Source organism: Electrophorus electricus, chromosome 1 (genome assembly GCF_041902795.1).
Source record: "Electrophorus electricus isolate QZ-2024a chromosome 1, ASM4190279v1, whole genome shotgun sequence".
Classification (NCBI taxonomy): Eukaryota; Metazoa; Chordata; class Actinopteri; order Gymnotiformes; family Gymnotidae; genus Electrophorus; species Electrophorus electricus.
Window position 1 is genome coordinate 43,817,893 of NC_137497.1, and position 15,931 is coordinate 43,833,823.

Sequence of the window (15,931 nt, forward strand, 5' to 3'; positions counted from 1 at the left end):
ATATAAATGCTACAAATCATTGATCGCCCCCCCACCTCAGCTCCACAACCCCTCCCCCCGAAGGAGTGTGTGTGTGTGTATGTGTGAGTGTGTGTTGGTGGGGGGGGGGGAGACGTACTAGTACCTGAATGGAGCGCGAGCAACGTTGCATATGCACTCTTCTTTATTAACTATCACGTCAAACCGCGCGCCTCTTCAGTTGTTTTTTTTTTAAAGTAAAACTAATCTTGATTTTAAGGCTAATAGTTTTAGCTTTACAACTCCAGTTGTTAAGATAAAGTGTCAACGTACACTACATTGGAACGGAAATGATTTTCTGTTTATTAGATTCCAATACTGAATAATATATAGACAACGCATTTTGACTAATGCTATAGCACAGCATGGAGTTATTTATCATTTTCTATTCACACCCCCTCACCCCCGCCATTGTAGAATCGGCATATGTCAGTACACAGGCCCAAACGGGGGAGGGAGTTACACGGGAAGGCCGTTATTTGTATTGCTTACATTAGTAGGAAGTGGGGAAAAATGCCCGCTCGATCTATTTTAAAAAAAAATGTCTGACAACTGTTATCTCACTGTCATTCTTCCACACACTGTAACAGTGACAGAGACTCTCGCTCTCTTTCTCTCTCTCTCTCTCTCTCTCTCTCTCTCTCTCTCTCTCTCTCTCTCTCTCTCACACACACACACACACACACACACAATGAGTGACTGAAATCTTCATTCTCTTGTTGAGGTGAAACTGTACTCTAAATGTAGGCTATTTCAAGTTTAAGCGACTTCTTTATTGTCGTCATTTGAAGGGGTTTGAAGGAGGAAAACCAAGGCAGAAACAGCGATACACCATTAACATACGGTTCTACTTTCATTCATACGGTTCTACTTTCATTTGTTTCCATTATATGTTTTCCAGAAAACACCCCCGAAGGCATTTAGTTAATTTATTTAGATTTTGATTCTGGACAATATGGATCCATAAATCTGAGGACAATAGGCCTATGCTACGCTCGAGCTCAGGAGGCGTACACTACACACACACACACACACACACACACACACACACACACACAGAAAGAGAGAGAGAAAGAGAGAGAGAGAGAGAGAGAGAGAGAGAGAGAGAGAGAGAGAGAGAGAGAGAGAAAGAAAGAGAAAGAGAGAGAGATTTTGCCGAAAAGCCTCTTAACACAAAAAGACCAAAAAAAAACCACAATATAGTTTGTTAAAAGTTAACGTTTTAAAAAGCTATTTTGCTCATAAACCATTATGCTAAAATTCTAAATAACGTTTCGCTAATGTCAGGTTTCTAAAAATAATTTAATTTTGCTGTCCGAAAAGTTCATAGTTTCACGTTGACTTCTAGTATACAGGACGTGAGTGATAATGTTAAACTACTCGGCAATTTACACATTTTTAAATTCACAAATAAGATTAAAAATATCTTAAGTGTTTCGTGCTAAAAATTGTTTATGTGGCGTAAAACGGAGGGAATTATTTCCAAGGAAAAATGCTGCTGACACACGTTTTGAATTTGAATTAAATTTTTGGTTTCATAGGACCCTAGTATAAAAAATGAAATCACGAACTTCTCGAGGTTGCGATATTTAAACTATTTTAACAAGAAATGGCAGTACAATAGTATGGTAATTACTTGGGGGGAGGCGGTGTTGGAATATCCATTTTTATTGCATCACCTGTCAGTGGCGTCCAATCAGCGTCGACCTCGGGAGCATTAATTGATGAAGGTGTCTCCGAACTTGTGCACTTCCCGCTGTCAGTTTATTTGTGGCTAAACCAGTAACGGGAACAGCAGCTGCATTTGGGGCTTTTATTCTCTCTCGCTCTCGCTCTCTCTCTGTCACTCTCTCTCTTTCTCTCTCTCTCTCTCTCTCTCTCTCTCTCTCTCTCGCTCTCTCTCTCTCTCCTCTTTTTATCCTTCTCACTCTGGCAGTGTCGTTCACCTTCCTCCTCTCCTCATGGGCAATTGGGAAGAGAACTGAAAGACCGCAGGTATAAGCACAGACAGGCTGCAACCAGCCTGTCGGCAACATCTCATACATTCCATCAATCATGCTGTGCCCGAGCCGATGGGCATATTGTTTTAATTCATTCAGGACAATTCATTTTTCTATTTCAAACTTTTTCTCATGACGCAGTGTGGACGTATCGTAGCCTGTGTTGGAGTGGTTTGCAGAATGCCCTGAGCTCATGCACCGCTGCTTTATGGACATACATCCCGTTAAATATTGGAATTAACACACTAAGGAAAATGGGAGACTTGGAATTCGGATTCGAGGAAATGCAGGGCGTAAAACTCGGATATCTGGTTATTAAAGGTAAACAAATGTTTGCCCTCTCGCAAGTCTTCACCGACCTCTTAAAAAATATCCCACGGACTACTGTACACAAACGAATGGATCACCTAAACGTGAAGAAACATCACTGTGACTTAGAGGAACTGCGAAAGCTCAAAGCAATAAATTCAATAGCGTTCCACGCAGCTAAATGTACTTTGATTTCAAGAGAGGATGTGGAGGCGCTGTATTTCTCCTGCAAAACAGAACGCGTGCTGAAATCAAACAAAAGAAGGACAAAGACAAAATCCCCAGAACACACGTGTGGTGACAAAAACCACACTGAGGCCAGAAATGGGTTTTGGAAAGAAAAAGTTTGGTTAAGTTTGCGTGGAGTTCCACCGACCCTCGCATTCAAAAACAAAGCTGTTAGACAAGACATTGCCTCGAGTACCGAATCGAATCTACCTCAAATTTACAGCAAATCCCTTTGCCGTGATTTTCCACCAGTAACCACGTCGGCATGTAGGCCTTTTAAAAACTATGAAACCGTTCCAATACCGGGCAACTGTGTCTCCTTTCATCAGAAACATGCGTTTTTTCGCAACGTTGTACACCGACATGCAGCGCTCTCCCAGCCAGCCATTGCTCCGGAGCCCGTGCACCCGGGCAGCGTCGACTTGCTTTCCAGGAGGAAGAGGAAGCGCGAGAGCACGAGGAGGCAGTTCTGGAGCAGGAACAGGCGCTGCCACCAGCTTCTGCTCGTTCCGAAATGCTGCAAACCAAAAGGACCGAATGGATCTTTGAGACGGTTCCACGCGGAGCACGAGAGCTACGCGGGCTCTCGGCACGCCGGACATTTTCAGGAGAGCTGCAGCAGCGACACTGAATCCAGTTCCATCTCGGAGCGGCTGTACAATGATTCGGATTTTGGCTCAAGTTTGTCCACCACCACCAACTCCGGAACGTCAGACGAGGAGGAAGACGATTCTCTCTCATGCTCTTCGGACGACAGCAGTGATGAAGAGAGCTCCTCTCAGTCTGACTCGAGCTCCGTGTCCAGCCAGGTCTCGGTGCAGAGTATTCGATTCAGGCGGGCTGGTTTCTCCAGCCTCAGTACAAAAGCACCTCTGGTGTTACAACCCACGTTCCACTATCGGCCAAATCTTCAGCACAGATCAAGTATTCACGGGACTGTGGCAGCTCTGGACTGCGAACGGGCGCTGAATTTTCAGAAATTGGACATTGCAACTTGGAGGCATAGACACAGGGATAGCGATGCCTCAAATGTGAGAAAGTTGTACACGGTGGGGAATTCTTTCTCAGGCTTAAGAAGAGACGCGACACCGGAGACAGTATTACACCTCGACTTTTCAAACGATCCAAAGACAACAGACATTGCAAGTAGCAGAATTAAAGACGTGGGTTTTACATCCGGCACAGACGAAAAGGTATTTCCACAACAAAGGGCATCAGGAGATTCTAACAAACGCTACCGACTCCTGGTGCCACATTATACCCAGGATGAAGACACCATTATTTCTAAGCCTTCTGACAACAATTTGTCTGTAGCTGCAAATTCCAAAAAGGACGCAAAACTAGGCAGCTGTCACAAAGTGCCCTCACCTCTCAGAACAATCAAGCGAGAGGCCGAGGACCCTATCACGGCTGGGAACTCAAGCGACAGCAACACGACCGGGAAAATCGCACCGTTCCCAGTAAATAACGTCAAAATTAAAGTGGAGGACAGTTTTGACGAATACGAATATGCAACTCAAGGTCCTGGTTACCAATGCAAAGGAAATGATGTATACGGTTTGTATATGAGTGGAAGTACAGCAATGGAGCATTGTGAAGATGTCAGTAAAACACCCCCCTATACTTCTGACCAGGAATCCAGGAGCACTTTAAACACTCAGTGCGCCCACAGAGGAGAATACAGGAACGGTACAAGGGTCAGAAAAAACTACAGGGTTCCGCTTTTTGGGAAGAAGACAGAAAGTACAGGGACACCGGTTAAGTCGAACCCAAAAGTTGACAGGAGTCCTCGCGCTACTGAAAAATGTGCGAGCCTCGAATGCTCGAGCGAGGACAGTGCACGAGCAAACAAACGCAAACGCGCGACCAACAATTCCTCGTCCCTGAAAAAGCCTTTCAACTTCATGGCGAATTTTCCGTCCCCGCCTTCGTTAGTTATCGGAAGCGATGGAGACCTGAGTCCTGCTTACTCGCTGAGCTCTTTCAGGAATACACGCCTGCCCCATCGCTCTCACCCAGTGTGGAGATGGCGGCTCGGTCGCTCTGTTGTGCCTCCCCCTCTAAACCAGAGATCCAGGAAAATAAGCCCTTGAATCAGTCTTACGCTTTGAGGGTAAAAGTCTTAAAACTGCGCCAGGCACTGATAGCCATTATGATTAGTTTGTTTTACCTTTTGGTTTGCGTGAACTTGCTGGTCTGTGCCACACCGCTGGAAAGCTCGTCCCGCTATGCTACAAAGCCCAGAATTTTCACCGTGGTTTAGGACACTGGAATACCGGATATTTCAGTAAGATGTTCCCCCGAGTAACTGGATTGTCTTGCAAAATGGCTCGTGCATTTACTGCTGCGATCAAGCATTTAGACCTGTTGAAATTTTAGGCCTGGGAACAATACATGCATAACACTGTAACACTTTTGTGCCGACACAGACAGGAATGGTTTGTTCTGAATATTAAACCCGCTCATATTTTCAGTATACTCCCTATTTACCAGTTCCAAATATTTTCCAAGATGTCGTGTTTAATGAGTCCATCAACTTTGTAAAATATGCTGGCCTCTTACACGCATTGTAGGTCTAATGGTTATACCGTGTTTATTTATTTATTTAGGGGGTGTGCACGAGTGGTAGGCGTTTGCTTCTGGTAGCCTACAGACCAGCATATCACAGTACTGTAGACACCCAACACAAAGACCGTACAACTGACAATCAAGAGCGGTTTGATTTGCACGACGTCAAGAAGAGGACAACACAAACCAAATCGATGTGGTTATGGCACGCGCATTTATAGGTTGTGGTAGGCTATATAACAACGGAAGCACAAATTTACTCTGCGTTGCACTTTGACACAATGCTAAGGCTCAATAGAAATAGGCCTATATACTGAGTTCATAAAATCCAGCCCCAACCCCTAAAAAAATCCAAACGTGCAAGATTGCATATCTGTGAAACGTTTTTTTTTTAATTAGTAAATGTATTGGGTGCTATTTCACAGTTGAATGGGTTAATCTTCATTTTGTCGAAAAATCAGTTTCAACAGCAAACACAACTTCAACCACTAGCCTGGTAATTTGCTAAGTTTAATAATATAACAGTTGCTTTAAAATTGTAAGTAAAGCTGGAATGTTTATTTCCCATCGCAAAACAGTATAGATACCTATATTGATATCGAACTGGTTTGACTACAGTTCAATTTTCTGCCGCATTACAATGTGCAACTAGAGATCCTAAGGTTTAATATCAAAGAAATGAGCGTGCAGCTGTTGGTGTTCCTCGGGAGGGTTCTCTGTTCCATGTAAATGCTCGTGAATGTACTGTGACGTAGCATATTTGTTTACCTTAGTAAAAGCAGACAGTCTCTTATAAATGGGCCTATAAATAAGCCCAATCTGAATGTGGAGCTGAGATAGGCCACATAGACTCGAAAGCAGCCCAAAATGTGCACGGTTTCAACCACGGACGTCACCTCAGGTCCACCCTGACTTGCTCCACGCGAGAGAGCTGCATGCGTCGCCAGCGTAGCGCGCTTGGTCGACGGCGTGCTGAGAAAACAATGCTTGGTGGACGGGCGACTGCGTGCTGCTCTCTTTTTGCCTTTCGTGTATTTTTTGGAGTTTGTTAGGCTAATGAAGGCCTATTCACGGAGCACGACTTTGTAGCTTATGAATTGCAAATGGACATGCTGCAATAAGATGCAAAATGTAGACTCATTATTTAAAAAAAAGAAACTATTTTTTTGACGAGACCCTTTCATGTAGCCTACGATTGTTTGCTAAGCCTCGAAATACGTGTCAAGGTGCACTGTGAATTGACTTGGCGAAAAGAGAATTTCAGCTTCGCCAAATTAGAAGTAGAATGTAAGGCAGACGACACGAATCCTGATGTATTAGGCCTTTACCCGCAGAGTAGAACTGGACAGTGGCTGTATATGCCCTAAACCACACATGGGCCCGTATACGAGGGCAGACGCATCCTCGTTCTAGTGCTCTACCTTTTCTGCGATACTTGAGGTCAGATTTTTGACATGTAATTTTTAAATTTGAAGTCACTGGTTGTGTACAAAATACATATTTATTTTTGTGATTTTTTTCTGGTTTTGTATACCTTTGTTGTGTAAGAAAAAAAATGCACTCGAATTGAAAACTTGAATGGTGGATTCTGAAGCACTTTCCTTTCTTCTCTAAATGATGAAATATTCATTAAATGTATTTGAGTGTACACTGTTTTGAGCATTGCCATCAAATATCTTGTCCGTTATTACACTCAACGCCACTTTAATAAGGTGGGGCAATGAGACATGGAAATCGACCTAGTGGACTAGGGTGGAAATAACAGCGTTCTTAGAAGGTGTAAGAACTTGCGTGTAAGTTGTTTATTATGAAGGCAAGTGTGCTCGAGTGGGGGAGGGGACTCGCAATCTTGAGCCCTTTGCCCTGTTTAACACGCGCTCGAGCGCGCGAGTCATTCCAAAAGCTTTATGCGAGCGCACGAAACGAGGAGAATCCCATGAAACCAAAGGCTCACAGGGGCGCGAGTATATTTTTGGACACAAGAAATAGGATAACCCGCTCTCACTTGAGTGAAGACGTGACTGCTGCTCTGTCATACACATTTTTCAAACGTTTAATTGTTGTGAGTGAATGTCACTCGAGAAACATATATATATATATATATATATATATATATATATATATATATATATATATATATATATATATATATATATATATATATATTCCCTTTGCGCAATTACTTTAATGCACTTAAAATACAACTTAATACCTAATTAAAACTTGTTTGTGATAAATGAGCTAACGCAAAATGTTGAGGTTACGATCGAAATGGCCAAACTCCTAAGGCAAAGGCAAACATCCTATAGGCTATAATAACTGTTAAGCACTGTAATCAGGAAATGGTTCTTACTACACAGCTAACCACACGATCAGTTTATATTGCGGGGGATATTGTCACACCAGCAATATTTGTTGTGCCATGTATTGTCACCATATTTCTAAAAAACGGTCTTGCATGCTCTGTCAATAATTAATAAATTACATTGTTTATGAGTAAAAATATTAATATCTAAATAATGCTATTTAGTATAAGGACTATCTGATCGAATGCACAGCAATCATAATAAGACAGCGTTTGCATAGTTAATGCTGCTCGAGACTCGTCTCGTGACAACTGCAGGCGTTGCTGGTATTATGTGTATTCCAGGCCGACTTGCCGGTTAAACTATTGAGCTGTATTGAATTGCCGATGTAGCAAACCAGTCTGCGGTAGGAGGCGTAAAAAGGGTTAAGTCGCAGGGTCTTAACTGAGAGCCAAAAAAGGTCGCTGAGGTCGAATGAAACTATACGCTGTTAGGGCAACCTACAGATTTTAAAAATCCCCTTATATAGGAAGCTATATAATTCACACGGAGTATTAGCTAGTCTACCGGCCTTGGCTATACCGTAAGAGCCTCAATGCAGCAGGACTATAGACCAGTTCTTTGGCATTATACTACTACTACTACTACTACTACTACTACTACTACTACTACTACTACTACTACTAATAATAATAATAATAATTATTATAATAATAATAATAATTATTATTATTATTATTATTATTATTATTATTAACATTCTGTAAATGACTGCAATGATAAAATAATATACTAAATAGGGCTGACCGGTTACATGCTGATCTGTTCTAATATTTTTGTTGTCAGTTTTATTCAGTTACACTCGGAAATGTCCTATAAAGTTTTGCACTCAGTGACATGTTTTAAAACGTGAGAATTCAACCAAAGCACGCGCATAACCCAAAATGATCGACTAGATACGGGAGACATAAGATCTGTACAACTGCCCTGGTATGTGAATGTGACCTAAATGTTTTATTAAATGCATGTGACCCTTGTAGTGCCGCCTGTATATTCACACAAAATGACCAGAGTGACCAGAGGATCGCTTGTTGTAGCTTGTCACATCTAACAGTGTGTGTGTGTGTGCCTAGTAGAGTTAGAAACACGCGCTCACGGATTTAAAAAAGTTATCCGAGCTGAATCACGCACGTGCTCAATACGTCAGTAGTGCTTTAATTGGACTGCGTGTATGTATTGGTGTTAGAAAATCTATCCTATGTACTAGGCAGTGGGCCGATACAAATTTGGACGATATGAAAAAACCAAAAAAAACCAAAACAAAAACACACCGCAACAACAACAAAAACGACTATAAAAGTGCCAGCATCTTATATCGTTTGTTTCTAGACCAGTATGCCTTAGACCAGTATGCCTTAAAATTATATATATATATATATATATATATATATATATATATATATATATATATATATATATATATATATATATATATATATATAAAATAATACATAATAAATACTTTTACCACATCATAAATAAAGGTGCTATAGAAAAAGAAGCGTTAAAAGTCTTTTCAGGGTTTGAATCAGTCTTGCTAACTGGCCTAGTTTTATTTTGTTGTATAATCAGTAGAAACCTAATTCTATCCCAGCTACCCCGCCCCCGCTCAGCCCAGTGCCAACCGAGAGGGGGGGGAGAGTCAAATAAAATAGTGCTCTAGTAGAGATGAATTCCCCAGGCTGATCAGGCTACTGTTACAAGCTGCAAATATTCACTTAAACATGCATTCACTCCTGTTGCGGGAAAACCTTCTAGAAAAAAAGCCTGTTGTTTAAGAACTTGATTAGATTAGAACTGTTTACCAAATTATATACAATTTTAAAAATCAGCAAAATATAGTTTTTATGTATGTATTTATTTATTTGTTTGTTATTACACGTGTATTTTTTCTTACAAAGTATATTTACCTCAAAGCTTCATTCGGAAGGGCCTTCAGCCCTGTGTGTGTAGGCAGCGAATGCGGGTAGCGTAATCCTGGGTAGCCTAAATTTGTCACGATAAAAAGGGGAATAGCAGAAGAATTGAGGTTGTACATCATAAAGAATTGAGGTTGTACATCGGAGAAAAACTCAGAATAAATAGAAACGTAGTATATGGTGTTTCTAAAATCCAGTTGTTCATCGGAAAATAAAGCCATCCGCTTTCTTTAAACCTAAGAGTAAAAACTGTTATCATATATAACCAATTTTAAAAAATCTATCACACGTTACTTGGCTTCGAAGACCTACAAAAAATAACAAAACTAGAGTATCTCATCAAGTGAAAATGGCTTGTTTTTTCTCACAGCTACCAAATGTCCTTTCCTTCCAGTGCAGCAGCACCTATCCTGGTCTAGCGAGGAGAGGCCTGAGCGCAAGACATGACTGACTGAGCTCGGGGTAAAGGGCTTCGCCTGACGGAGTAGAGCATGCCTTCTGAACGGATATTTTCTCCTCAAAGAGGGCAAATGTTCCCGGTTTAGAAATGCGGAACTACTCAGCCTATGGTATTTTTTAAGCGTTTTACGCTGGGCAGCCATCGCCAGAAATGAGTCTCCAAACGGATAAGCCCGAACACAGTGAATTACATGTTGTAGCTCATGAATTCCACACATAAGGCCCATTGTGTCAAAATGTGAGCCAGGCGTTATATGTTCAAAGACGCGATGATAATGAACCACAGTAATTTCACAAGAAAGCACAAAACAAAATGGGACGACGATACAAACCAATGCGATCAAATAATAATTAGTACGGATCGCTCTACCGCGTGGTCTACCGCGAGGACGGGCCTTTGGCAAATCCTGAAAAACCTTTAACACAAGATGTCTTTAACGGACCTGTAGCTTTTGAGGGTCTAGAAGTCCAATATCAGATGATAAGATAGCCCCAAGGGAGAGTAACCAAATTGAATATGCACACTGATTTAAACGTGTTGATTCAGGTGTCAGTGACAAGCTTTGGCTCGAATGCAGGCCTGGAGTCCTGGAGCCTGCGTTACCTTTGAAGGTTCAACGACAAATTCCAGTAAAGAAGCGAACTATCTAGACAACACGACACCAACTTCAGCCCAACTTCTGAAGATACACCAATATAAATTTTAGGACGACGCCTACTGTGCTAAAATAGAATTAAAGGTCAATCTAACCGACATCGTGGAATGTTAGAGCGACTTAAAATGTGAATTTTACACACTCGTTTCTCTTCTTGGTCAGTGAACGTTAGATTGTCGGGACACAACAGTGAATTAGCTGGTCAGAAGGCTCAAGCAGAAAGCCCACAGATCTTATAGGCTGAGTGTGAAAGACGTTTCGTTGTGTAAATAATATCCCTGCTGGCGGTGGTGAAATCGTGTCGTCTGGACCCAGTCGCCAGTGGCATCAGACTAAACCGCACAAAGTTGATTAGTGTCACAGATCCCACGAAATCAAAAAAGCTCTTATAGCGCTTAAAGCTATAAGAGCTTAGCGTAGTTCTTACAATTTAACGTAGTCCACTAATATGTAAAGTTCTTATAACTTAACGTAGTCCTGTAAATTCTGTGAGTTATAATCACATTTATATTCAACTTATCTTACTTGGGTTAAAACAAAATGTGGGATTGCAATGTAAAGTAGGTGTGCAAAGCTTAAATCGGCAGGGCTTTTTTTCAGTGACAGCATGAGTCTATCCTCAGCAGCGGGTTCCCTGAGCTACCAGCACATCTCCAACAGTGGTAGCGTGAAACTCATATTACTGAAACCTGGTATCACGAAACAGTCAGAACATTTACACATAGGCCAATCCAAGAGTAAATTACTGGAGATTGCACAAGATCCGTTTGAAATGGAATTTCTTATTCTAAATCTCTACGAGTTCCTATATAAAGCCTATGAACCCGCCGATGATATAAAGGCAGTAGCGGAGTAACAAACCCCAGTCCAGATCACATTTCTCTTCTTTCTCTGACTGACAAAAACATCTTCATTGTCTAATATTGTCTAATATTCATTGTCTATAGGCCTAATATCTAACTAAAACAACTAACTAAAGTTTAGCACATGTGCTTTATAACACGTGTCCTCACTTGAATCTAACCCACAGACTTTGAAACTTTCAGAGACAGAGTCTGAGTTAAGTCTGGGTCAGCTTTTCTGTTAGTCATAAATCTCAGAGTACACGCATTAACCAGCACGTCATATGTTACGATAGTGAGATAGGCCACACGCAAGAAAAAAAAAATTATGACTTATGTAGCTCTTATTGGTGCTATAAATAAATAAATAAACAAACATCGTCTGTACTAGCGCAAGAGTGGCAGTAAACTACTGATCCGGCTTCCACAGCTACCTGGCTGGTCACCAGGAGAGACTGGTTTCTCATTTACATCCTCTCCTTCTCTGACTAACAAACAAAACATCTGTATCTTTGTCTACAGTGCACACTTACAAAACAAACCTTGCTAGCAGAATTACGCGCTGCCTGTGTCATGACTATAGAGCTTCAGTATGTCTCAGCAAACATTTTCTCGAAAACGTTGTTTGACTTCAGTGTGCTCACTACTAGCAGGACTGTGGAGAACATCAAATAGACTAGTAGCTTAGTGCTGTAGCAGCTTTAGGAAATGCAAAATACGTTTAGTGGGCTACGTATAAAATAGTATGATAATACTATGACGTTAACTAGTTAGTCCTTCACAATAAAACACAAGCGAGTCAGATATTGGGTTGAGTGATGCGCATGAAGAAGGACCAACCTGCTGAAATATAGGCCGAAAGTGTGATTGGTACTGGTACTGAGTCTTAACGTCGCTCAGTGCTCCAAGCGGTAATCGAGATAAAACCAGTTTCCAGATAAAACCAGTTTCGACTTAGTGATGGGTCACCGTCCTATTATTGTGAAACGTTCTTCCTGGTTCCGGCGGGCTCGGTTTCATATGTTGGTTTTTGCAGGATAAAATCCAGTGTAAAGCATAGTACATCTGTTTAGGCTACTGATTTATTTAACCAGGATAACTATTAAAGGACGAAAAAACATATTTTCCGACTCTTGTTAAGGCCGGGGATGTTCAATCATAACAATTTGAGAGTCACTGATCAGATAAAACATGGAAAAATGCATCTGTTCGTTATATAGGCCCGTCGTTCTCTTCAGAGCCAACACTTCTGGTACCTTGACAACAACGCAAACTGCCTAAACCGAACCAGAATCATCAGTTTAAACGTTAAAAATCCACGAACACGCGTAACGTAGAGGGTTGCACTGAAGAGGGTGGCCCTGAAGTCCGCGGTAATCTAACCTAAACCACAGAAATTTGCTCTCAGTTTAATACGTCCCTTTTAGGCTCCTCAACTAATTATTTGGGATTGTCAAATAACTACGTTTCCTTTCTCTGAACTCAGTTTGGAAATATATGCAAATTTTCTTCATTTAGTCCCTGCGGAATTTTCTTTTTAAAAAAGCCTTCAAAGCTTAAAACTTAAAAAAAGTGTTAAATTACTCTTGAAATGTATGACAATTATCATACAAGCATACAATACGCATTTTAGCACAGCTGAAAATGGAACTTTGTTGGTTTGTCGAAAAAAAAGGTTTGCTTTTAGGAAATCCTTCAAAACTTAAAAAGACATAGGTTCAGTTGTCTTATTTCACAACAGCCACAAAAAGCCTCGATTTACGTGTGAATTGCAGCACATTCAAAATACAGCATATTTCTATCAGAAATATATTCTCTTTTTATAGGATTTTCTTTTAAAAAAATGAGTTCCAGAAAAATCTGTTATCTGCCTAAAACATGGTTTTACAAGGCTATTGTTAATCATGCACACAGTGAATTACTTGATTATAATAAGAAGTGGCGGTGAACGGACTGTATTAATTAAACAATTAAATTACATTTGAGGGAAAGGTCATCGTGGCTTCGTTCAACATTTTTATATTTTTGAAAAAACAAACAAACAAACAAAAAACCCTGACAGCCCACATGCTTTCCTTCCTAACAGACAAATCTTCAGGTCAAACATAGTGTTGATGTTCGTAATTTTATCGGAGACCTCAGATTTGATTTATCATACATAGCATTCATATAATTTAAATAATCAGACCAGGATTTTAACCTCCCTGGAGAGTAAATCCCATCAAGCGGTTACAATTAACGTGCCAAAGAGAAGGTGAGACAGACGGCATTGTGGTTTTATTTCAGCCTAATCTGTAGTAGATAAATGTGAAGTAGAAAGCGTTACATCCTATAGGCCCCGTGCTTATCAATTTATATCGATGCAAATTAATTAAAAAGAGAGCAAGGATATCTGATCAATAACAATAATTCGAAGTTTGGGATTCGGTAAAACTAAATCTAAAAATCTAATGTCCAGAAGGTTAACTTTTTTTCCAACCGGGAAAGAGAGAGGTAGGTATGAAAGGTTTTGCTGCTACTGTTCTGTAGTTCCTGTAAAATGCAATATATTAAATTCTGAATTTAAACATGCCAAAACTGGGAGCAGAAAATCCCAAAAAGAAGTTCGCAATTTTGTTCCCTCGACTGATGAAGACCGGGCGCCTGATACATGCCAGCCGATGACTAACGAGCAAAGAAAGCGTCGTCTTTACGTGACAAGTATCGGCCGATTTGACAAAAGAATAAAAATAAAAAAACAACAACAAATCGTTGTTACAATTAAACGAAGATGAACACTAACAGCTACCTGCACTGCTGATGGTTAGGCCGTAGCCTAAATAACCTACAACCTATTTGCTTTTGCTATCGGAGAACAAAGAATAGGCTCGGCTGGTTCCATTGCGTGCGCAACAAAAGCTCTTTAAACCTGGATGTCTGACGTTCTTGCTTCTCCCTGTTGTAATGATTTTGATCAAATACGATACGGACCGAGCGACTACAAAACATGGCTCGATTTTGAAAACCAACGAAATCGAAAAAAAACCCAAAACAACCCACATGCAATGGCAGTCAAGGAAATATACTGAAAATGGCAAATAAAGTCTGAACACAGACTGGATATCGATGGCTTAAAAATGCAGCCAAGGTTTGTTCAGACTGCGCTCGGACCATCTAATGGACATATGCTAGCCCACCAAACTGATAGGATCTCGATGCATTTTAATCAGAATGGCTTTCAAACGTAGACAGTGACAGGACTTCTTCCAGAGGAACTGTGGCACACCGCCAGGTCGTTAACTCCACGTTGTACTGTCGCCCCCGTTTGGTGGAGGGAAACAGCGCCGCTGTCTCTTAAAGGCGAGGGCTGCGGGATTTAAGGTGGAACGGACACGACGCGCGACGCGGCCCGCGCAGAGGCCACAACGCCTGGTCCTCTCGCAACACCTCTCCGCTGCTCAGCCTCTTTCCTGGAGCAGCCTGTCGGGTTATCCAATTATACAAAGACAGGACGCGTAAAAGAGAGAATGCTGGCTTTAAATACAATAACGTTTTACAACGTGAAACGTAAAGGTGGCGTAAGGAGACGCTTTTCGAGGTGACCTCCTCATTTGGGCTACTACGCGATTACGATGCGTAAATTTGGATTTTGTGTGAACGCAGTGCGTTTTAAACGACAGTCCCCACTTCTTAATTCTTCTTTATGCTTAGGCTATATTTTACAGTAAACATGAAATGACGTGGAGTGACATGGAGAGGTAATTTGTACAGAATAACTTGCAGAGAAAGGACGTCTCCTTCCTTTTTCGGACATTTCGGACGTGTAGGTTTTTTGACAGTTTGCATTCCCATAATCTGTATCATTTTCCCCATTTAAAAAAAGGTATTTTGCGACAGCGCAGTGAGTGGATCATGTAGTCCACTCCTAAAGTGGACGTGATTAAATGTTCTTCACGTGCTATTCGGTCTGCAATGGTTGCCACGTGAGGAATATGAACATTAAACCAGGATCCGACGTTTTTGGGTTACAGGTTAAATCCTCGGATCGTGGCTAGAGCAAGACTGCGCGACTAACTCTGCCTCCACAGACACTTTACCGCAGCTCTGATCAAACAGCAGAAGACTTTTATTTCACGTCGTTAACGGACGTCATCGTTTACCGACATTATCGTTTGAAACGCGCCTTGCAGTGTTGTCTTCCTGTGGGCTACAACTCGGCTGTGTGCTTGGTACTAGCCGTAAAACGGGTGATTCTACCAACCTGTTAGATTATTGTACGATGTCATACAGGTTTTTAAAACAATTGTAGATGTTTGAATAGGAATTACAGAAAACTAAAATAGATTTTAAATACCCAATACCTCACAATCTATAACTTGCTACCATCAGCATTGAAAATCACATTTCAATAGTCTACACTTAAATGTGATGGACTGAGGCGCTAAGAATGTATAAAGTGATTTTTCTCTTTATTTTGAGCGGAACTGAATGCATCATATAAGGTACCGTCATAACTCGGTAGTCAGCCTCACCTCGAACACGCACAAATCATTCAGGCTTCCCATCCTTTGAATATTCTTTAGCGTC

The 15,931-nt window shown here is 41.1% G+C and overlaps 1 protein-coding gene across 1 annotated transcript; it reads left to right on the forward strand.

Annotated features, from left to right (window-relative positions):
* Positions 1-2,169: 2,169 nt before the first annotated feature.
* skida1 (SKI/DACH domain containing 1) lies at positions 2,170-6,771 on the forward strand. The gene has a single exon (XM_081721397.1). The coding sequence runs from the start codon at positions 2,273-2,275 to the stop codon at positions 4,646-4,648; it is 2,376 nt and encodes a 791-aa protein (XP_081577523.1). The 5' UTR covers positions 2,170-2,272; the 3' UTR covers positions 4,649-6,771.
* The last annotated feature ends 9,160 nt before the right edge of the window (positions 6,772-15,931 follow it).